We start from the raw sequence: 25,098 nt of genomic DNA, 5'->3' as shown, positions 1-25,098 counted from the left end.
GAACAAAAATTGATTAAATTTTGTTTTATTATGAAATGTCTTTCTCCATTGGTTGTGATTGGTGGTTTTGCTGGCCCTAGGAGTCTGGGCGTGATCTGTGATCTCATAGAACTTATACAATATCCACCCTGACCTTTCCAGCTTTCAGTCTCCACTGAAAGGTCAGATGTTATTCAAATGGGCCTGACCTTATATGCGACTTAGCCATTTTCCTGTGTAGCTTTCAATATACCTTGTTTGTTCTGCCAATTTGGTATTTTGAATATGTGTTGTAGGGAGTTTCTTTTCTGGTCCTATCATGACCAAAAGCAATTTGTGGGAGGAAAGGGTTTATTTCAGTTTGCAATTGTAGTCTAGCATGAAGGAACTCTGGATAGGTACTGAAGACAGGAACTTGGAAACAGAAATTGAAGCAGAAGTTATGGAGGAAATGCTGCTTATTGGCTTGCTCCCCTTGATTTGCTCAGCCTGTTTTCTTGTATAAGACCACAGGCTAATAGGTATCACAGTCCTCAGTGGGCTGGGCTCACTCATAACAGTCATTAATCAGGAATGTGCCCTACATGCTTACCTATAGGCCAATCTGTGTTAGGCATTCTCTCAGCTGGAGTTACCTCTTCCCAGATGGCTCTAAGCTGTGTCAAGCTGACAAAAAAAAATCTAACCAAGCCATGGATGGCACAATAGATGTATGTTTATATCTCAGTTGAAGCACTGAGGCTGTGAATTTGAAGCCAGCTTGGGATACCAACCCTTGTCTCAAAAGACAAAGAAACAAATGTAAATAAAAAATCAACTGTCTGTAAACATGGGAATAGACATCAAATATTATGATTTTATATCTTAATTCTCACCAGCACTATCCACTGTGCATGAGACTCCAATCAGTGAAGCCAATAAGTTGACATCAGCTGGTCTTAATTACTCACTCCCTGGAATTAGTACAATGAATGTACAAATGAAGATGCTCTGGTGATATACCACAGACTCACTAGCCAAGCCACCACTGCTTTTGAATGCCAACAACCAGTTGATAAAACCCTGGTATGATATTATTCCCCAAGAACACCTTGAAATGTAGTAATGAATCTGCTTCCTCTGACCTTTTCTACCCTGGAAGTGCTAGTAATGTATCCTTAAATGGTAAAGAATCTTCAGGTATGTATCTTTCTTGTTTAAAACTTACGTAGGCAATGGGGTCATGTGCAAAGCTTTGGTAAGGCAGAATAGAATCCCACAGGCCCTTGTACCTAACCAGGCAACCCATTTCACAGGAAATCAGGTAAGAGAGTGGACTCAAATCCAAGGGTTCCATTGACTGTGATAGATATAGTATCATACAGAAGCAACTGGTCACAGAATGTTTGGATAGCCTTCTCTATGCTCAGCAGCAACCATCTAGAAGCAACATTTCAAGCAAAGAATCTACTCTTCAGGGCATAGACTAGTCACTGTAAACATAAAAGACTCCTAGTCATTTTGCACTATGGTTGATTGTGTGGTAGAAGCTTGGTCCACAGTGGTGATGTAAAAGCAGTATAACCATAAAATTGACTGGTTATGCAAGGTAATTAGATCACAGGAGTGGAGTACTTCCCCCAAGAAGTTCACACAGTATCAAGTTATTGTAAAAAGAGCGACCCTGGACTCCAAATCCTTCTTGCTCTCTAATTCACCATGTTATCATTCTGGCACCGCTTCTTGCCATTGTGCCTCCTTCAACTTTGTGACACAAAAGACTGAGACCCCATCACAGTCCAAACAAATGGGGCTGCCACACTGAAATTCTGTGCCTACCATCAATTATTGTATTATAGCAACAGGAAGAGCAGACATTTATACCAACATGAGGATTTCAGGATTACTCTACAGAACTTGCATTGACAAGGGAGTTGACTTCCAGGGAAGCTCCTAGAATGAAGAAACTGTCAGAAGGCTAACGAAAGCAAAAAGAAACTTTTTATTGTGGCAGGAATATATTTATTCTTTCCTGATTGATCCTGATTTGGAAGAAGAATGTAGTGATTTTTAACCAAATATTTACTAACTATAGAGTATTGCTACCAAGGCTGTAGTTTGACTTCTTGGGATGGTTGAAACTGTTTCATATAAAATTTTGTCATTATAAGTTTATATTCAGTCTCTCATGATTAAACTAGAAATCCCTCTACTGTGCTGGGTCTCTAATGGGAATGGTACACGGGTAGGTCTAGGAACTCAGAAATTGGAACAGAAGTTGCCCCCACTTATTCTCAAAAATTCACAGAGCGATATTTGTAACTTTGGGCCTTGAAGGTTTTGATGTTCTAAAATGGCACTCAGTTTCTATGAGAAACAAAATGGTGTCTTAAAGAAAGTACAAGCTGTGACTGCTGCCAGTCTTTGGCGACTTCTTGTGACCCAAATCAGCAGGTGAGACAAGGAGTCACTGGTCGTGGCAGACATTCTTTAATGCGGCACATGTGATCCATATTTCTTGGTTTCCATGCCCTGTGTAATATTTCTTTGGATATGAGGTCAATTTTCTGACTTGTTCCTAATAAATAGACTAGAGCATAAGTGGTGTGAATCCCTTTAAAGATGTCTTCTAAGTGGACTGACTTTCTTCTTTAATGCTCTCTCATCCACCGACCACTATGGAGGAAGCTAGGTGCTATGCCACAGAGGATCTCTGGAAATATGTTCTGATGAATGTGCTTGTAGCTTGTTTTCTGTGGCCTGCCAATGGGCTTGGTAAGTCAACTAATATTAAGATAAAAATACCTTGATTGCAACCTTGTGAGAGACTCCTGGTCAAAGGAGCATTGTTGGTCAGTGTCCAGATGTCTCATCTAAAAGAAACTATGAAATAATGCATCTAGTTTATTTTAAGCTGCTGAAATTTAGGGTGATTTGTTACAGAGCAGCAGGCATGTGCTACTTTGTACTGTCAACTTTGAAACTTTGTCTTATCTCCTCACTTGGCTATAGCATTAACAAACAAATCCCTTTCTTCTTTGTCAACCCCTTACTTAGTGATTGAATACTGTGTGCATCACTGTAAACAGGCCAGGCTTACTAACACAGATATCAGCTATAAGTCGGTATCTTTTCACATTGTTGGCATTACATATATAATCACATGACACTTTCTTCCTCAATATCTGTGTTTCTTGAATTTTCACCTCTGTCTCTCACCTGTTACTGCAAGTAACATCTTAGTTTGTCACTTGGCTGCTCACCTTGCTGCCCTTGCTTGCATGTGAACCCTTAGTTGCTGAAAAGCTCATACTACAACACCAGCTTCTTATGGTATTCTCCAGCTTGGACATCATCAGCAATGCCCGAATCCCCAAACTTCTGCCGCTCCATTGCAATGGCCCATGTTACCAATACAAAACTTTCCTCCCTTTCCATTAACTGTTATGTGACCGTCATCCATCTTGGTTCAATTTATGTACTATAGTGTATTCCCCTATACAGATTGACAGTCGTAGCCTAATCAAGTCTGATGTTTATACTCCTCCAAGTGTGTTCAGAATTTAGCTGTTACAAAATTGTTAGTCACATTTTTTCTTTCTTCTTTCTTTTCCTTTCTTGGCACAGGGTATATTAGTTACTTTTCCTGTTTCTGTGATAAATACCTGGCCAAAGAAACTCGGGGAAGAAAGGTTTTCTTTTCCCCATGGTGGTGGGGAAGTCGTGATAGCAGGAGCTGGTCTGATTGAGTCCATAATTAAGAAGCAGATAGCAATGAATGTCTCTACTTGACGTCTTTATTCCTTTTCATCCAGTCCGGGATCACAGCACACAGGATTGGCACCATCTACATTTAGGTGGGTCTTCTTGCCTTACTTAACTTACTCTAAATAATTCCTCACAGGTGTGCCCAAGGACTTGTCTTTTAAGTAATTCTAGATCCTATCAAGTCAAAAACCAAAGCTAAACATTACTCGTGGTCTTATGTAGTTCATGCTGGCCTCAAATTCACTATGTAGCCAAGGCTAGACTTGAAATCCTAATCCTTTTGCCTCTGCCTTCCAAGAGCTAGGATTATAGATGCATGCCACCACACAAAACTTTATGTATATTCCTTGGTTGTATCTTTTTTTGTGGGCATGAAACAGTAAAGGTGAGTCTTCTGTTTTACTATATAACACCTATATGTATTTATTAATTTGTGAAGCTACAGTTGCATAATAGTCAAGTAGCTGAGAAACATTTGTTAATGGAAAACTGAAATGCATGAAGAAGAAATAAAATACAGATCATTACCATGTTGTGCCAATAGCAAGTTGGTGCTGTTATAGTTGTCTTAGAATCTACTTCATTAGAGAGTTAGCTCTAAGGACAGCATTTCACTACAATATATGCTATATTTAAAAATTATTCAAGCTTTTTTCCAAAATAAAATTTAAAAAATCACATTTATGTGTACTATCATCTTTAAATCTTTTTGTAATAATAGAATCAACAATTTTTAGAGAAATTGCTTGTGTTAACATTTTGGTGAAGATTAGAAGTTCAGTAATAAACACTATCTTAATATAGCATAAAATATCAGAGTAGAAAAATAATAAGCAGTTAACAAACACCATAGCATAAGTAACTCAATGTTTATCTTTTTGTCTACTGGAAACAGGCTATTTTTGACACAATGTTCTAACAACCTAGTTCTTACTTTCTTTTGGATTGTGATGTCTTTAAGGGTAGATAAATAATATGTATTGACCAAATATTTTTCATTGAAAATGTGGTTGATAAATAATTATTGCATTCATAGGGTAACATTACATCAAAAAATTTAAGGGAATTTATTTCTGAAGGGAAATATAGACACGAAGTAGGGTCACTATGAGAATAGCTCTCTAGGTACTTACAGTTAAGTCCCTGACCAATGAAATCCCTTCTGCAAGAGAGGGAATGTTTATTCCAGTTACAATGATAAAGTCTGAAGTTTAGTGGTGTAACTAATCATAAGTCTCCAGGGCGGCTGAGCAGCAGAGAGGCAATTGTAAACAGAACATGACAGGAGCCAACTCACTTGAGCTCTCTGAATAATTGCCTGCTTCTCCAAAGATAACCCAGGAGTAAGATAACCCTGGAGACAACTTCACTTTGTGAGTTATTATGAAACTCTTCTAAAACTTTTTAATAGTTACATGCATTAGGAAAAGCTGTACTAACAAGTTTCACTTTTCCAAGAGCTGGATCCCTGTGGACTTGGGGAAACAAAATTGTCATTATCGTCTCTAACAAGATCCCCAAGGTCTCGTTCTTTGCAACTTCTATAAAGAACTGCAGAAGTTGAAAATGTCTCTCTCCCATCATACCTGCCCTCATTTTAAATGTTACCCACTGACTTCAGCAGTCAGGATCCCTGAAGATTTTCCAGATGTTTAGAGAAAAACACATTGAGTGAATGGAATTGAGTTTCTGTTCTGCCAGAAGAAGAGATGATCTGAAAAAAGCTTAACCCATTGCAAATATTTCCCATTCATGTTTCCACCTTCCCTTCCATCCCCTTCAGAGAATATATCCCAATAAATAAGCCGACAATTCAATGAATTAACAGGGTGACTATATTTACTTTTCACTTCGAAGACAGAAAAAATAGGAAAAACAAATGACTTAATTCCCTGAATTTTTCTTCTTGACTACTTGGATTTGTTAAGGCTCATAAAAAGAAAGCAACACCTCTGGGTCATTTAAAGTAGGAAATAATGAACTGTTATATCTAGTCTTCTTCTAGATTTATTCACCCCATTGCTTTGGTAAATGGCACAAAAGAATCTTAAGCTACTTCATCAAGAAGCAAGTGGCTTGTATGAAAATAATTGATAGTGCTGTCTTTATGGACTGCAATTGAATCTGCAAATTAAAGTCTTATATATACCTAATGGAAGCTGTAGGGTTTTGGTTTGCTTTGGGGGGAAGGAAACCTGACAAGTCTCAGCTCTCCAGTTTTTCTGATTTGACTTCAGCCTTTTCTCTACCTAACATACAATCTGTGAAAACAGCAGCACTATTTAGTTCCTACTGAATTCCTACGTACTCCAATAATTGGGCTATCTCTTTCATTAATGGATTTGTTCCTGTGAATGAGAACTCTGAATCTGTTTGAACCCGTCTCCTCATCAAACAGAATCACTGGGTCTATCAAGTATCAGTGAACCAACTGAAGTAGCTCATTGGCTTTAGGAACAAGATGCAAAGAAGGATACAAATTTTTATTCAGAATCAAATCTAAATATTACACCTAATTATTTGGTTATACATTAATCAAATATATCTAGTGATATATTAGTATTTTAAATGGAAAGATATTAGGTAGAAAATGGAAATCCATTTCTTGGGGATGGCAAGTCTGATGATTTAAGTTCAAATCCTGAGATCTATATCATAGAAGATGAGAAGTGACACCTATGTGTTGTCTCTGACAAATAGACACACAGACACAGACACAGAGAGAGAGAGAGGGAGCGAGAGACAGAGAGACAGCGAGAGAGAGAGAGAGAGAGAGAGAGAGGCAGACAGACAGACAGACAGACAGACAGACAGGCAGACAGGCAGAGAGACAGAGAGGAGAGAGAGAGAAATATCATTTTAACAACCCACTTTTTCAAGCTCCTGTTAACTTTACATATTTATGTAAACCAAGGTATTTTTTCTTTGGTCTTGGTTTTGTTTTGTTTTGAGATAGGGTTTAATGTAATGTAGGATGACACTTTGTAGCCATGAATGACTTTGAACTTCAGATTCCCCTGCCTGCACCTCCAGAGTGCTGGAATTACTAGTGTGCTGATCACACCCAGTTTATATTGTGCTAGGATCAAACTGAGGCAAACACTCTATCAACTGAGCTATAAAGTTCGGTTTCTATGTAAGAAACAGGGCAGCAACATATGTATATATGAAATTATAAAACAGTTTTCAACTTTCGCAGATTTTATAAGTGTAATATGTAATATTTTGTGTTTATTAATGTTAGAGTAATATAATTTACCATAATCTAACATATATTTAAGATACTTTGGGGATATTTAATTCAATATGCCTAAAACATTTACTTAATATTTAATTAATAGGCATCTAATCAATTTCCTCTTATATAGATAAATCATGTGCATGTGGTGTGTGTCTTTTTTAACTTATGCATTATGTTTATTTGTATCCAATTATGCATGAAGTCAAAAATTTTACAAGTTATGTTTCAGGAAATTGTATCTCACTATCCATCACACTTTCTCTTTTCCAAATAAATGTGATTTTTTTGTTTGATTTTGTTGAAACAGTATCTCATGTATCACAAGCTGGTATGTAACTGAGGATGACTTTGAATTCTTGATTCTCCTGCCTCAACATTCCAAAAGTTGGGTTTACAGGTATGGGTTACCATGACTGGTTAGGGTTATCAGTCTACAACATGAAAACCTGTCTCAAAAAGGGGGAGCAGAGAAAGAGTAAAAAAAGCAATAAAATTAATTAGAAAAGTTCTTTGACTGTTAAAAACATTTGCTGTCTGTTCCACATATTTGTTGTAATAATTTATCACTATTTTCAGAAACTATTAGGAATTATCAGAAAATTGAAAGTCATGACAATTTGCTCATTGGCCAACATAGTTGATTCTTACATAATTTTAACAACTATATAAAGTGATACTGTTTTAAACTTGGTGATTTATATAATATTCTACTTATAAAATTACTTTTCTGGGCCTGTCTAGAGTTTCAAATAACCTCAACTTAAAGGAAACCAGCAAGCATTAATACTGGGCATCAGTGAGTGTGCCTACTGTTTATTCTTCGGCTATGTACCAACTTTAAGAATTTGCTCTAGCCCTTAATTATACTGACTGAGACAGTGATCATTTTTAATTTCCGAGAGGGGGTAATTAATGTTTTACCCTCAAGAGGGAAATCAGTTTTTGCTTAAATATAGATTGAAGAGCCGGAGAAATGGCCCAGCAGTTTAAGAACTCTTGTTATTCTTCCAAAGGTCTAGAGTTCAGTTCCCAGCACCCACATCCAGCAGTCTACAAACACCTATAGCTCCAGTTCCATGGGATCCAACAAAAACCTCTTCTGGCCTCCAGGGTCATCTGTAAACACACGCACACTCACTAAATCTTTAAATATAGATTATTTGTACTCATTTTCTATTTGTTGTATTTGGGTAACTTTATCAATCCAGACAGAAATAAAATCTTGATGTCAAGTGACAATGACTTGTCTACTTTTGGAGTATCTTTTGAAAATCTACTCTTGGATTATCTATTCAAAATCTATTTCCACGTAAAAATAGAAAATTTTTAGACTCTCTTAGACTATTAAAATTAGTATTTTTACTATTACTAATAACAATACTATTAAAATATTTAAAATATTTTAGACTATTAAAAGTTGTCTATTCTTGGATTATCAATTAAAACCATATTAAAATAGAGATGAGCATGAATTTAAAATTCTTTCCTTGGAAAATTGTATAATCTCAATAGCACAATGAAAGATTTTAGAACCCTGGTTTCTAATGATAGTTTTGGCCCCACCAATCAACATGAATGTTTTACTATAGAAATAGTCAAATCTTGAAGACATAAGCAACTCAGGTTCCAAATGGAAACTAAAAAATTAACCTGGGTTTTGACTTTCACCAGATGTCATTTCATCATTTTCCCAAAGGAACTCACTCTTCTCTTTTCATCTGCAGTACCAGATAATTACCCAAAGGAGGGAGTGGTCCCCATGGTGTTGTCAAGAAAACAGGTTACGTAGCCAACTTGTAGGTACTATCATTGATGCTAAAAGATCAGTCCTGTTTTCTCTGCTCTGGGCTTTAAGAGCATCCCCATTCACCTTGCTTACTTTCTGAGGCCTTCAGGAAGTCCTCAATGTAGGTAGGGCTTTGGTTGACAGCTCCAAAAAGTCTATGGAAAGCTGGATACTTGGCCTCAATGGCAGCTAGACAGAAGATGGATACTAATGCTGTTTCCTATTGAAGTTGACTGTTTACTCTGGGTGATTTCATCATTGTACCTTTTCTCCAAAGCAGTGATGTGCCATTAGTCTTATCACTTTAGTCAAACTATTAGAAAAAGAAACAAATGGTCTTTATACATCTTCAGAAAAAAAACTATAGTGCACAGAAAACGAGTTGAGAACTTGGTTTTCAGTCTGTCATTTATCAAGTTAAGACCTTTGTAACCATTGCTACATTATTCCCAGTGCTTTAATTTTATAATCCTACTTTTTCCTACATATATCAAATGTAGTACCACCACAAAATACCAGATAACAAGATAATAATAAGAAAAAAATCTGTCATTCCTGAATTGTTGGGGGAAAGTTGAAAACAGGTGAGCTTAAAGGACTAAAGTATGGGGGCATTGCTTTTGGTTTTTCACTTTGGTGTATTTATCTGTGGAAAAATTAACTTACTATAGTACCATCAATTTTAGAAAATTTTCAAATAACACTTACTTAAGATATGTGTTATTTGAAGACCAACACATCTGCTAAAAGCCCTCAAGTTCTGCTGTTATTTTGTTCCTGGTTTGTTTACTCATTGAGCATTCTATGGTGAGTTCCACTTAACCTCACACAACAGCCTGAATATGCTATAGTATCCACTTAAGAATCCTCATTGTCTCATTATTTCTGGTTATCAAAAAGATGACAGACTGAAGGTATGAGTTGTTTCCTTCAGAGTCAGCAGATGTCTGCACTCTTGCCTAACTCTGTAGTATATCATCTTGGTGTCTTTAATCCAATTCTGACTGTGTCATTTATGAATAAAGCTCTCTTCATTTTTTAGACAGTTTCAGATCAATGCATTTTAAAATTACTCTTTTCTAATTGCTTTATTTCTTCCTTCCTTCCTTCCTTCCTTCCTTTCTTTCTTTCTTTTTTGAGACATGTTTTCTCTGTGTAGCTTTGGCTGTCCTGGAACTTGCTCTGTAGACCACAGCTGGTCTAGAACTCAGAGATCTGCCTGTCTCTGCTTCCCAAGTGTTGGGATTAAAAGAGTGTGCCATCACAGCCCAGCTCTAATTACTTTTTATTTCTTACATTCTCTTTCACTTTCTCCCTACACATCACTCTTGCTGTTCATCTCACTTTTACAATTGTTTTAACAATTCTAAATGGTGAATAGAAGACAAAACATAGCCAAGTGACAGATTTCTGAACAGACTATGCACCGTAGCCTTAGCAACTTAGGTTGAAAGATGCTGTTACTCACCAAAAAGTGAATAGTGGGAATATCATTTGGCAGACCTGAGATACTTAGCAGACACAAAAGGTAATACAGACACAGTAAAGAAAATGCCTGCTTATACCACATTAATAAGATCGCCAAAGCTTCTATTAGCTGATAGTTGTCTGAATCTTGTTTTACGAAAGCTCATTTCTGAATTCAGTGTTGGTTGTCATCTTTTAAAAGGTGTACATTTAAGGCATATAGAAGACATCAGCTAGGGTCACAACACATCTGCTCACTCTGTTATATGGAGATTGGAAGAAAGGGACCTATCCACCTATGTGTAAAGAAAAATTAGTTGAGTTGGGGTAACTACTTACAAATATGTTAGCAAAGAAGGATCTGATGTTAAAGTTAAAATACATTCTCCCTTTAACAAAATATTGTAGCTGAATGTTGTGGTACTTGCTTGTGATCTTAGTACTTGGTAAGTGAAGATAGGAAGGTCAGGAATCCAATGTCAGTTGGCTACGTAGAAAGTATGAGGTCAACCTGGGTTACATGAGACCTTGTCTCCAAAAATCAAAAATTAACTCTTTCAAATTAAAAGGTGATTATGTCAAAATTTCACAACATGAAATAATTTGTGTCAATGGTGAGCACTCCTTACTTCTGGGTGGAGAGTTGTCTCCTATGTATGGCAATATTAGATTCAGTGACCGAATGTTCCTCCCTGGATTCTGTTGCTGCATGTTTCTTAGGAAGTAGAGATTAACTATTTCTCATTTGGCTCCTACCAGCTGCACCAACCTGATGATGTAAAAGAAAGGCAATGGAGAAGTCGAATGACAGCACTGAGTACGGTTTCATCTTAGTGGGCTTCTCGGATCGACCTCGCCTGGAGATGGTACTCTTCGTCGTAAATTTTACTCTGTATTCGGTGGCTGTGCTGGGAAACACAACCATAATCCTTGTGTGTATATTGGACCCGCGGCTTCACACCCCAATGTATTTTTTTCTGGCAAATCTTTCATTTCTGGATCTCTGCTTTAGTACCAGCTGCATCCCACAGATGCTGGTAAACCTCTGGGGTCCAGACAAGACCATCAGCTATGCTGGCTGTGTGGTCCAACTTTTCTCCTTCCTATCTGTTGGGGGTATAGAATGCATCCTTTTGGCTGTCATGGCGTTCGACCGCTACGCTGCCGTCTGCAAACCTTTGCATTACATGGTCATTATGCACCCACAGCTGTGTGTGAGATTGGTAGCCCTGGCCTGGGGGAGCGGGCTTATCAATGCCATTGTCATGTCACCACTAACAATGACCCTGTCCAGATGTGGCCACCGCAAAGTTAATCATTTCCTTTGCGAAATGCCAGCTCTGATCAAGATGGCCTGTGTGGATGCTCGTGCGGTGGAAATGCTGGCCTTCACCTTCGCCATCCTTATTGTCCTGCTGCCCCTCACACTGATTCTTGTCTCCTATGGCTACATCGCTGCTGCTGTGCTGAAGATCAAGTCGGCTGCTGGAAGATGGAAAGCTTTCAACACCTGTAGCTCCCACATCACTGTGGTCTCCCTATTCTATGGAAGCATCATCTATATGTATATGCAGCCGGGAAACAGCTCTTCCCAGGACCAAGGGAAATTTCTCACTCTCTTCTATAATTTAGTCACTCCCATGCTGAACCCTCTCATCTATACCTTAAGGAACAAAGAAGTGAAAGGGGCACTAAAGAAGGTTTGTGGGAGATAGTGATAGACAGAAGGATATAATGAGTTACAAAGTCCCAAGGTGGTTTTTTTCCAAAGTTATCTATTGTTTGTTTATAATAAATCCAACTAATGCATCAGACATTCTAAAGTACTTGTTTTGGTTTGGGTTTGGTTGAGACAATCTCATTTAACCCAGGCTTTCTTCAGACTCGCTAAATAGTCAAAGATGACCTTGAACTCCTGATTCCCATACCTCCATCTCCACAGTGCTGGGGTTACAGGTGCATGCCAAGCTGACTCTTGAGTAGTTATAAGATGCTAAATCCACTGAACTCTGTTCCAAGTCAGTGTGAATCAGCCACAGCTACCACAAAGCAGATAAACCTTGACTTCTTAGAGTAAGCAGCTTAGTTACTCTAAGCTCTCAACAAAAAGAATAAACCCCATGAAAGTGAGTGGCTGACACAGATATAAAACAAGCGCATATTTAAATTGTATTCAAGTTAATCAATGAAAGGAGAGAGGTAATATTTGGCTTCAAAAAGTCAAACATTCAATGAATTTGTAAAGAACAAAGAAATGTCCAAATAAATTTGCAAATGCAGGCAAAATTAGCTTCTTAGTCTAAAAAAAGAAAGACAATTCAGTTATTCTCAGAAGGGAAGGAAGGATGTGTTCATCCTCTTGTTGGACACTGTCACTATGAATTCAAAAGGGGAAGAAACCAGTGGTCACCGTGAAAATGATCTACCTACCACTTGGGAAAGACAACACGGACAAGCAGCTTGGGATGCAGCTCAGTGGTAGAGCACTAGCCCAGTCTCCACAAGGGCCAAGATTTGAGCCACTGCAATTCTTTGAATACCCAGGGGAGAGAAGAGGGGAAAACAAGAGAGGGAACTGTAATAAATGTGTTATATAACCAGAATGGAGTATTTGGGGGCACAAAGGGGATAGCAAGTTGGAGGAAGGGATGGAAGAAAAAGGAGGGTAGGGGCAATTAGAGTAAAGGATAATGATTAGTGTGGCAGGGAAATCCTGTAGTTGTCTGGTCTGTGGACCTGTAATGGTGGCCACACCCCTTTGGGTGTGGTTTCAGGCAGAGGGAAGCAGACAGAGAGGAGCTTGAGGCATGTCTTTGCTTTGTGTGCTCTTTTTACCGGGTCAGGAGATCCGGTAGGGAGAGCAGAGAAACACTCCTGTGGCTCTTTGTATTTTTCTGTGTAATTGCTCCCCAATAAGAACCCATTTGTCATTTATCTTGGGTCTAGTGAGATAATTACATCCTTACCTTCAAAATTCATTCATTTGCATGCCAACTACATTATTAGTTTTAAAATGTCTTCATGGATCTGGTTAAATAAAGGCTTTTTTTTTTTTACAAAGAAAATATTTGCAAATATTTTTATTAGATTTTTGTTTATTTTTATTTTAGAAGCACCCTGATTTACATATTCATGCCCCCATTCCCTTGCCCTCCCATCTTCCCATGCTTCCCACCGGTCCCCCCAACCCCCCCACTCCCCAGTGATAGTGAAGCCCTTCATGGGGGATCTTCAAAGTCCATCACATCATTTGGGGGAGGGTCCAGGAAATAAAGGCTTTTAAAAACAGAATATAAAAGGTACGTAATACATAGACAAAATAATAAAAGTAAGATGCATCAAAATTTTAAATGTTCACAGAAAGAGATAGTGCTGAGAACTTTAAACCAGAGAAACAACTTCTGTGAGTTCTCTCCATACCACACATATACCTAATTTTAAAAATATTTTAAATACTTTATGAAATACATTATGATCATATTCTTTCACCTCCTAGCTCCTCTCCACCTCCCTCCTCACACTCCTTCAAGTTATCTCTCAATATCTGGAAAACAACAAAAAATCAAAATATACAAACTTTTAAAAAAATCAATAACGCAAAAATACCAAAACAAAAAAAAAAATAAACACACACCAAAAAATGGAATCTGTTTTGTGTTGGCCAGCCAGCTGCTTCTGGGAAGGAGACCTTCCCTAGAGTGGATGATATACCCAATAACATTCCATTGTAGAAAACTGATTTTTCCTTTCCAATCAGGTATAAATTGCAAATAGCTTCTTGATTAACATGGGATCCCATGCCACTTCCCCCTCTCAGTGCTGTGGTTTTTGTCTAGTTTGAACCTGTTCAGGTCTTGTGCATACTGTACAGTCTCTGTGAGTTCATATGTGCATCAGACCTAATGTGTCTGGAAGATGTTGTTTCCTTGGAGTCATCTACCACCTCCAATATTAACAATCTTAGTCTTGTGTATACTGGTCCAGTCTCTGTGAGTTCATATGTGCATCGGTCCTGTTGTATTTGGAAGACACTGTTTCCTTGGAGTTATCCACCACCTTGGGCTCTTGCAGTCTTTTTGTATCCTCTCTGCATAGATCACTGAACTTTGAGGGGAGGTGTTGGGGCCCATAAAAGTGGCTTCATTCCATCTTGACATAAGGTCAGAGAGATCAAGCCTATTATTTCTCCTTCAAGGTCAAACAACAGAATGTTTGACCTAAGTTGTGGCTAGTGTGTGTCTTGCCTTGACAACAGGATATTTGGCCTAAGGAGTAACTAACATATGTCTTACATTGACAACAAGATATCTTGTTTAGGTAATGGTTACTTTATGTTTTGGATACTGAGAAGGTAATACACTTGCTTATTCTTTATATATTGGTAAGAACATCTTTTGCCTTCCCCCCTTTTGATTGGGATATATAAGAGCTTTGGATAATAAACTTGGGGCTGATCCTGGTATTCACTAGGTGCCCTACTGACTCTATCTCTTGTTTCTTGTATGCTTCTTTTCTCAATCCATACTCCCCTTCTCAGGTATGGACCAGAGAGATGCCTTGCAACATGGGTGATAAAGACATCCAATTTAGGGCTAAGTTCAAAGCTTCTCACTATCTGCACATTGTACAGTTGTGGGTCTCTGAGTTAATTCCCATCCACTGCAAGAAGAAACTTCTCTGATGAGGGCTGAGTGATGGTCTTCTCAATGAGTATAGTGATACATCATTAGGAGTCATTTTATTGCTTTGTTCCTTTAGAATAATAGTAGTAGATTTCCCTGTAGGTCCACGACTTATTTAGTTTCAGGTTCTTGATCATTTTGCCATTGTTAATTATGAGTTCCATCTCATGGAGCAGGTCTTAAATCCATCAAAAAGTGACTGGTTATTCCCATAACATTTGTGCCACTGTTGTACTACTATGTTGGGCCCCAGCCCCATGGGGTTTCTGTGAGTTGCTGGTCAGCCTACAAGTGCAACTTGTTTTCCAGTCCAAGTGCTTTCTGTTTTCTAGTCCTGGCTTACTGCCCTGGCCTTGACCCTCTGACATCAACATCTAGCAGGAGGAAAACAACAATCTCTTCTACTTGGGTTTTTTTTCCACTGTGCTGAAAACACAGCTCCTCCCTCCTACAAGGGAGAGACCTCTTAGCACTTGCAATGAAGACACACACACACAGACACACTCTCCTGGCAATAAAGGCAGCACATGCATTCTCTTAGTACAAACAGTTTGTACGTCTGGTCTCTCTTTTCCTGATACCTTGGAGTTGCTTGTGGCACTGGCACCACAATTGGAGGTTCCACAATGATCCAGAGAGACTTGGAAAGACTGGGAAAGATCGGCCAGAAAGAAGACTCAGGGGAGGAGAGACTCGAGAAAGAAAAGAATTAAACAGGTACCTCAACTTCTAACAGTAAAATTGAATGGACAAATCTCCAGGGTTTATTTGAGAGCTCACCCTCAGTTGGAGGGTGGATTGGATTAAATCTCCAGGCCTTCGCCTGACACAAAGGTCAGGAAAGTAAGGGGACCCTGAGAGATGGCCCTCAGTTGGAGGGTGGATTGGATTAAATCTCCAGGCCTTCGCCTGACACAAAGGTCAGGAAAGAAAGGGGACCCTGAGAGATCACCCTCGGTTGGAGGGTGGATTAAAAGTGGGTGAATTGAAAATTGGTAACGGTTAATAAAGGAGGTACTGGTATTAAGTAAAAGAAAAGGAAAAGATAAAAGTATGTAGAATGGAAAATACACAGAGAGTCTGGATACTGTGTACAGTTGTGGTGTCTTTAAATTGTTTAATTGCTGAGAAAGGAACAACAACTGCTAAAAGACAATTGATTATTAATGTTGCTAAATTAATCCAACTTACATGTTTTGAAAATGCTTTGACTTCTAAATTTAAATATAAGGACAGGTTACTTGGGAAAAGAATTTCTGACTTTGTTTCCACAGAACATAAAAAGCTGTGGGTTCCTTCCAGACTAGTATGGTTTGATGAAGCAAGACCACCTGAAGCAGTGGCCCAGGTGATCCAACACCTAAAACAGCTGAGATGATGCAGCCTTACAGACCACAAAAACAAGAACTTCAACAGGGTTCTGGGTTTGTTTTTTTGTTTTTGTTTTTTTGTCGTGATCCCCATGATATGTCAGTGCCCCTTAACAGCAGGAAGTAGTTTGGAAAGAACGACGCCCACATTCCCAAATATTGTTTATAAATGTTTGTTTTTGTATACTAAGATTGACATTAACATCCTAGTCACCTGAGATAGGTGCTAATTTATATATAAAGAAGGGGGGAGATGTTGGGCCCCAGCCCCATGGGGTCTCTGTGAGTTGCTGGTCAGCCTACAAGTGCAACTTGTTTTCCAGTCCAAGTGCTTTCTGTTTTCTAGTCCTGGCTTACTGCCCTGGCCTTGACCCTCTGACATCAACATCTAGCAGGAGGAAAACAACGATCTCTTCTACCTGGGGTTTTTCCACTGTGCTGTAAACATGTATATAAAGCTCCTCCCTCCTACAAGGGAGAGACCTCTTAGCACTTGTAATGAAGATACACACACACACATTCTCCTGGCAATAAAGGCAGCCCATGCATTCTCTTAGTACAAACAAATGGACGTCTGGTCTTTCTTTCCCTGATACCTTGGAGTTGCTTGTGGCGCTGGCACCACACTACTATATCTTGCAGGCAGAGCCCTTTTGTAGGTCAAAGAATTTGTAGCTGGAAGAAACTATTGCTTACCTTGCTCCTCTGGTACTGTATAAAGTATCTTAGACCACCATGAGTGCTAGTCAGTAGGGAGAAAATTCTAGTTGAGCATTATCTCAGCTTAATTCATTTGATAATATATGTAAGTTGTGACTTCAGCAATAGACCCTTACTATCAGAGTATGGGTAGTAGCTCAAAGTCTTGCCAATAGTCTGTGGTGTTTAGAAAGGGGTCCATGGGACCTGTTTGGCCTTGACTCAATAAAATATAACCAATTCCTGGCATGGGAGGTTTTGTTTCGTGGCATAAGATATCTAGTTGGGGCATTGTCTCCCCAATATATAATGACTTCATTTAAATTCTTTTCATTTCATATATATATTCTGATGGGTCTAAAAGGCTCAGATGTGAGGCCCAGTGTAACCTCCTGAGCCTGGCTAGAGTTTGGTGACCTGCTTTTAGCCTGTAACCTCCACGTGGGAGTGACACAACAAGGCCTGATGTAAGGTTGCCCCCTGCTTAGCTACCTGCCAGCTTGGTGGAATATTATTGGCCCTTAACTCCTCACAGCACCTTACCCAACCCTAAGAGATTCCCATTCCCTACCTCAGCCCTACATAAGTTCCTGTCTGTTGGAATAAAATAATATCCTGTTTCGACAAGTCTCCAGACTCAGTGTGTTTCTCTCCGGTAACTAGGAGAGGGCGGGGATGGGACACGGGTAAATTAGTCCACAGGTGAGTGTACCCTCATAAATTATGGGGCATCCCATCCAAATCAAATCCTACCCTGGAGTCATCACATGTCCTGCTTAAAAGTAGAGGCCTTAATCTTTCTGATAATCAAGCTTTCTAGGCCTGAGGCTGTTTGCTCAAGATACCCCCACTGAGGACCCTCCTAATGGTGTCTACCTTAAAGGGTTACTTCCCCCCTCAGCCCCCTAGGGAGAAAAGCAGGGCACTGATCCAGGAAGGCACAAAGGGAGATAAAGAAACATAGGAAAACCAAAGCCAAATCCTAGTCCCTCACACCAGCTGGAGCCCCTATATCCATCCCTAGACACTTTTGAAAGTGTTCCTAGGCCCTCTAAGGGTCTGCCACTTCCAGATCCCCCCATTAATCCTGTCTGAACCCCCTCTGCACATCTGCCTTACTGTCAGGATGTGTTTCCAGGGGAGGAATGACCAACTCTTCCCCATCAATGTTAACCTGGTGGCAGCTTCCAGGTTGCCTGGTACCCCTGGGAAGCAAATGATTTAAAGTAACTCAAAAAGGCCAGATGGACCTAATTTCCCCTGGGCAGAGACCATCCTCCAGGACTTAGCTCACCATCAATATACCACTCAGGATTGGAAGGACCTTGCTAGGACAGTGCTCCCTAGCTCCATGTTTGTGGAGTGCGGTTTTTCAGGACAAGTGTTGCATCCAGGCTGAACAAAATCAGAGAGCCTGACCTGTGGTCCCAATTACTTTTGGCATGCTTTCAGGCACCATTGATCAGTTCTCTACAGGCCTTCAACAGGCTGCCATCCCTGACCCTTATCAAGACCAGGTCCAAGCACTGGGGCTTGCAACTTGGAAAAAGCTGGAGGAGGGCCCAATGGAGTTCCCTATTTCAGGAATCACCCAGAAGGCTGGGGAGGACCTGGCCTCCTTTATAGAAAGGGTACAAGAAGTTTACAACGGAATCTCCAGCGATCCCAGCTAGGTGAGCTTGGGTCTCCAGGGGGGGACTCTCCCCACCCTCCTGACCGCCATCTGCTCGATCTTCCGGGCCGCTCCCGGCATCCAGAAGACCTGCCCACACAGGAAAGACATCAGCCCTTCCAGGCCCCAAACTCCAGCGATCCCAGTCAGCTTCAGGAAGGAAGGAGACCAGTGGAGACAGAAAGACCCCACCAGCACCCACTGGAAGAAGAAATGGGAAGAAGACAGAATAAGAGCTCACTCAGCAGTCAAAAGACCAACATGACTCCACTAGAATCTAAGGAACCAACGCCAGCAAGACCTGAAAAGCACTACATAGATGAAGCAGAGGAGACAGACCTTAAAAATCATTTTATGAAGATGATAGAGACCCTCAAAGAAGAAACAAGGAAATCCCTTAAAGAAATAGAGAAAAAAACAAACAAAAAATGCATGAAATGGGGGGGAAAATTTCAAGAAATAAAGAAATCTCTCAAATAATCTAAAGAGTACCAAGAAAAAACAACCAAACAAATGAAGGAAACAACTCAAACAGTTAAAGGATTGAAAGCTGAAATAGAAACAATAAAGAAAACACAGAACGAGGGGATGCTGGAAATGGAAAAGCTGGTAAACGATCAGGAACTACAGATGCAAGTATCACCAATAGAATACAAGAGATAGAAGAGAGAATCTCAGGTGTTGAAGACTCATTAGAAGATATACAGTTGTCAACCAAAGAAAACCTCAAAACCAATAAATCCCTAACACAAAATATCCAGGAAATATGGGACACTGTGAAGAAGCCAAACCTGAGAATAATAGGTATAGAAGAAGGCGAAGAAATACAGCTCAAAGGTACAGAAAACATATTCAACAAAATCATAGAAGAAAACTTCCCTAACCTAAAGAAAGATATGCCTATGAAAATACAAGAATCTTACAGAACACCAAATAGGCTGGACCAGAAAAAGAAGTCACCTTGCCATATAATAATCAAAACATCAAACCTACAGAATAAAGAAAAAATATTAAGAGCAGCTAAAGAAAAAGGCCAAGTAACATATAAAGGCAGACCTATCTGAATTACACCTGGCTTCTCAATGGAAACGATGAAAGCCAGAAGATCCTGGACAGATGTCCTACAAACGCTAAGGGAACAAGGATGCCAGCCCAGACTACTATATCCAGCAAAGCTTTCAGTTACCATAGATGGAGAAAAAAAATATTCCATGACAAAGCCAGATTTAAACAATACGTGTCCATGAATCCAGCTCTACAGAAAGTACTATAAGGAAAACTTAGATCCAAGGAAGATAACTACACTCACAAAGACACAGGCAATATATCATCCCACTTTACATAACACCAAAAGAAAAAGGGAGGAGAAACTACACAAAATAACTTCACTACCAATAAATCAAGCACAAACAAGAATCATCAATCAATGGTCATTGATATCCCTCAATGTCAATGGCCTCAACGTGCCTATAAAAAGACACAGACTAGCAGAATGGATACGAAGACAGAACCCATCCTTCTGCTGCATACAAGAAACACATCTCAACATCAAAGACAGATGGTATCTCAGGGTAAAGGGTTGGGAAAAGATTTTCCAATCAAACAGAACCAAGAAACAAGCGGGTGTAGCAATCCTAATATCTAACAAACTAGATTTCAAATTAAAATCAATCAAAAGAGATGAAGAAGGACATTTCATATTTATCAAAGGAAAAGTCCATCAAGATGAAGTCTCAATTTTAAACATCTATGCCCCAAATACAAAGGCACCTACATTTGTGAAAGAAACATTACTAAAGCTCAAATTGCACATAAAATCCCACACACTAATAGTGGGAGACTTCAACACTCCACTCTCACCACTAGACAGGACCTCCAGACAAAAACTTAACAAAGAAACAAAGGAACTAATAGAAGTTATGACCCAACTGGGTTTAACAGACATCTATAGAACATTCCACCCAAACACAACGGGATATACCTTCTTCTCGGCACCACCTGGAACCTTCTCTAAAATTGACCACATAATAGGAAACATAGCAAATCTCCACAGATACAAAAAAATTGGAATAACCCCCCTGTATCCTCTCAGACCACCATGCATTAAAATTAGAATTCAACAATAACACAATTTGCAGAAACCCCACAAACTCATGGAAATTGGACAATGCTCAATTGCACCATCCCTGGGTAAAGGAAGAAACAAAAAAAAAAGAAATTAAAGACTTTCTGGAATTCAATGAGAATGAAGACACAAAATACGCAAATCTATGGGGCATTTTGAAAGCAGTGCTAAGAGGAAAGTTCATAGCACTAAGTACCCACATGAAGAAACTGGAGAACAGTCATACTAGAGAATTAATAGCACAGCTGAACGTTCTAGAACAAAAAGAAGCAAACTCACCCAGGAGGAGCAGACGCCAGGAAATAATCAAATTGAGGGCTGAAATCAATCAAGTAGAAACCAGGAGAACATTGAGAAGAATCAATAAAACAAAGAGTTGGTTCTTTGAGAAAATCAACAAAATAGACAAACCTCTGTCCAAACTAACCAAAAGACAGAGAGAGAGAGAGAGCATGCTAATTAACAAAATCAGAAATGAAAAAGGGGACATAACAATGTACTCTGAGGAAATCCAGAGAATCATCAGGGCATACTTTGAAAATCTGTACTCCACAAAATTTGAAAATTTAAAGGAAATGGACAATTTCCTGGATAGATATCACTTGCCAAAACTAAATCAAGAGCAGATAAACAATCTAAACAGACCTATAACCAGCCCTTAATGAAATAGAAGCAGTCATCAAAAGTCTCCCAAACAAAAAAAGCCCAGGCCCAGATGGCTTCAGTGCAGAATTCTACCAGAAATTCAAAGAAGAGTTAACTCCAGTACTCCTCAAAGTATTCCACACAATAGAAGCAGGAGGCTCACTGCCAAACTCTTTTTACGAGGCTACAATTACCTTGATACCCAAGCCACAGAAAGACACAACTAAGAAAGAAAACTATAGACCAATTTCCCTCATGAACATCGATGCAAAAATACTCAATAAAATACTAGCAAACCGGACTCAAGAACACATCAGAAAAATCATCCACCATGATCAAGTAGGCTTCATCCCAGGAATGCAGGGATGGTTCAACATTAGAAAATCTATCAATGTAATCCACCATATAAACAAACTGCGAAAGAAAAACCACATGATCATCTCACTAGATGCTGAAAAAGCCTTTGACAAAATCCAGCACCCCTTAATGATAAAGATCCTAGAGAGATCAGGGATAACAGGAACATACCTGAATATAATAAAAGCAATATACAGTAAACCAACAGCTAACATCAAACTAAATGGAGAGAAACTCAAAGCAATTCCTCTAAAATCAGGAACAAGACAAGGCTGTTCACTCTCTCCATATCTCTTCAATATTGTACTTGAAGTCCTAGCTACAGCAATAAGACAACAAAAGGAGATAAAGGGGATACAAATAGGAAAAGAAGAAGTCAAGCTTTCACTATTTGCAGATGATATGATAGTTTACATAAGTGACCCGAAAAACTCTGCAAGGGAACTCCTAGAGCTGATAAACACCTTCAGCAAAGTGGCAGGATACAAGGTAAACTCAAAAAAATCAGTGGCCCTATTATATACAGACGATGAAGTGACTGAGAAAGAAATCAGAGAAACCTCACCCTTTACAATAGCCATAAACAGCATCAAATATCTGGGGATAATGTTAACCAAGGAAGTGAAAGACCTGTATATCAAGAACTTTGAGTCTTTAAAGAAAGAAATCAAAGAGGATACCAGAAAATGGAAAGATGTCCCATGCTCTTGGATTGGTAGGATCAACATAATAAAAATGTCCATCTTGCCAAAAGCAGTCTACAGATTCAATGCAATCCCTATCAAAATTCCTGCACAATTCTTCACAGACCTGGAAAGAACATTAATCAACTTTATATGGAAAAACAAAAGGCTCAGGATAGCCAAAACAACCCTATACAGTAAAGGAACTTCAGGAGGCATCACCATACCTGATTTCAAGCTCTATTATAGAGCTATAGTCCTGAAAACAGCTTGGTATTGGCATAAAAATAGGCGGGTAGACCAATGGAACCGAATTGAAAACCCTGATTTTAACCCACACACCTATGAACACCTTTGATTTTTGACAAAATAGCTAAAACTATACAATGGAAAAAAGAAAGCATCTTCAACAAATGGTGCTGGCATAACTGGGTACTGGTATGCAGAAGACTGCAGATAGATCCATGTTTATCGCCTTGTACAAAACTTAACTCCAAATGGATCAAAGATCTCAACATAAATCCAGCCACACTGAAACTTTTAGAAGAGAAAGTGGGAGATACTCTTCAACGACCACTTCCTGAACATAACACCAGTGGCACAGACACTGAGATCAACAATTAACAAATGGGACCTCCTGAAACTAAAAAGCTTCTGTAAGGCAAAGGACACAGTCAACAAGACAGAAAAGCAGTCCACAGAATGGGAAAAGATATTCACTGACCCCACATCTGACAGAGGGCTAATCTCCAAAATTTACAAAGAACTCAAGAAGCAAGTCTCCAAAACACCAAAGGATCCAATCAAAAGGTGGGGTACAGAACTAAACAGAGAATTCTCAATAGAGGAGGCTAAAATGGCCAAGAGACACTTAAGAAAGTGCTCAACATCCTTAGCCATCAGGGAAATGCAAATCAAAACAACTCTGAGATACCATCTTACTCTTGTCAGAATGGCTAAAATCAAAAACACCGAAGACAATTTATGCTGGAGAGGATGTGGAGAGAGGGGAACACTCCTCCACTGCTGGTGGGAGTGCCAACTCGTACAGCCACTTTGGAAATCTGTATGGAGATTCCTCAGGAAAATGGGAATCAATCTACCACAAGACCCAGCAATTCCACTCTTAGGCATATATCCAAAAGAGGCAAATTAATACAACAAGGGCATCTGCTCCACTATGTTCATAGCAGCATTATTTGTAATAGCCAGAACCTGGAAGCAACCTAGATGCCCCTCAACTGAACAGTGGATAGAGAAAATGTGCTATATTTACACAATGGAGTATTACTCAGCAGAAAAAAACAATGGAATCTTGAAATTCGCAGGTAAATGGATAGCACTGGAAGAAACCTACCTGAGTGAGGTAACCCAGTCACAAAAAGAGAAACATGGTATGTACTCACTCATATATGGATTTTAAACATGGATCAGGAGAGTGCCAGTCTGCACTTCCACTGACAGAGAGTCTGGGAAACAGGAAAGAACCTAAAAGATATACATGGTACCCAAGAGAAGAGAAATGAGGCAAGATCCTCTGAATAGATGGGGAACACGGCAAGGGGGGGAGGGGGACCTGGGAAATAGAGAGGGGGAGAAGTGGAAGAGAGTAGGATGTGGAAGAACAGGAAGGTCGACTGGGGGGGGTAGAATAGGGGGAAGAGGGAATCATAGGTTAGAAGACAGATCAGGCACCATTGTGACCTCTAGTGATCTAAAGGGATGACACCAATTGGCAAGCTAAGCAATAGTGTAGAGACCACCTCGAATGCCTATTCCTGATAGTGAACTTGATGTCTATAACCATCCTGGAGCCTTCATCCAGTGACTGATGGAAGCAGAGGCAAACACCCACAGTTAAATACTGAACAGAACCCAAGGAACCCATTGACAGAGAGGGAGGAGCGAAGAGCAAATTGGCAAAGAATGGGCTGGCAAAACCAGCAGAGACAGCTGATCCGAACAGGGGAGAACTCCTGGACCCCAGACTGACAGCTGGGAGGCCAGCATGGGACCGATCCAGACCCCCTGAATGTGAGAGTCATTGAGGAGGCCTGGGCTACCTATGGGGTCCTGAGCAGTGGATCAATGTTTATCCCTTGAATACTAACAGACATCGTGTGTCCATAACACAAAGAGGGTTGCTCTCTCTGCCTGGACTCTTAGGGAAGTGCCTGGACCCTACCCTGAATGAAATGATAGACTCTAGATATCCCCTATGCAGAAGGAATTGGCAATAGGGTGGGAGGATGGGGGGATGGTGAGGGGGTGCCGGAGGAGGGGAGGGAAAGGGAACTTGGAATCACATGTAAAACAAGCTATTTAAAATTTTTAAAAATCAAAAAAAAAAAAAGAAGTTTACAAAGAAAGTTTCCTCCTGAAGAACTGCGTGATACATTCACTAGAACATTAGGTCTGGCATGAAATGACAACTAATTACAAGTTATCCTGTGCCGGGCTGAAGGACCAGTCGTTGGGTAGGTGGATTGTGGCCTCTACAGACATGGGGTTCACCACCCATCACACCAGAGCAGTGACATTTGCCCTGCAGGCTGCCCACCAGGAGGAAATGACCACCCTAATTAATGACCTCCAACAGGTCTCAGCGGGCAAAGGGCAGATGTGTTTTGGGTGCAGCAAAGAGG

At 39.7% G+C, this 25,098-nt stretch overlaps 1 protein-coding gene across 1 annotated transcript; it reads left to right on the top strand.

The window, feature by feature from the left end:
* The first annotated feature begins 11,011 nt into the window (after window positions 1-11,011).
* On the top strand, window positions 11,012-19,535 carry LOC101842214 (putative olfactory receptor 2W6). The gene is made up of 2 exons (XM_040755669.1): window positions 11,012-11,924; window positions 19,534-19,535. Coding segments are annotated over exons 1-2 (915 nt in total).
* The last annotated feature ends 5,563 nt before the right edge of the window (window positions 19,536-25,098 follow it).

Source organism: Mesocricetus auratus, unplaced genomic scaffold (assembly GCF_017639785.1).
Source record: "Mesocricetus auratus isolate SY011 unplaced genomic scaffold, BCM_Maur_2.0 Super-Scaffold_100013, whole genome shotgun sequence".
Taxonomy (NCBI): domain Eukaryota; kingdom Metazoa; phylum Chordata; class Mammalia; order Rodentia; family Cricetidae; genus Mesocricetus; species Mesocricetus auratus.
Note: the sequence above shows the minus strand (reverse complement) of the source record. Positions and strands in the feature narration are given on the sequence as shown.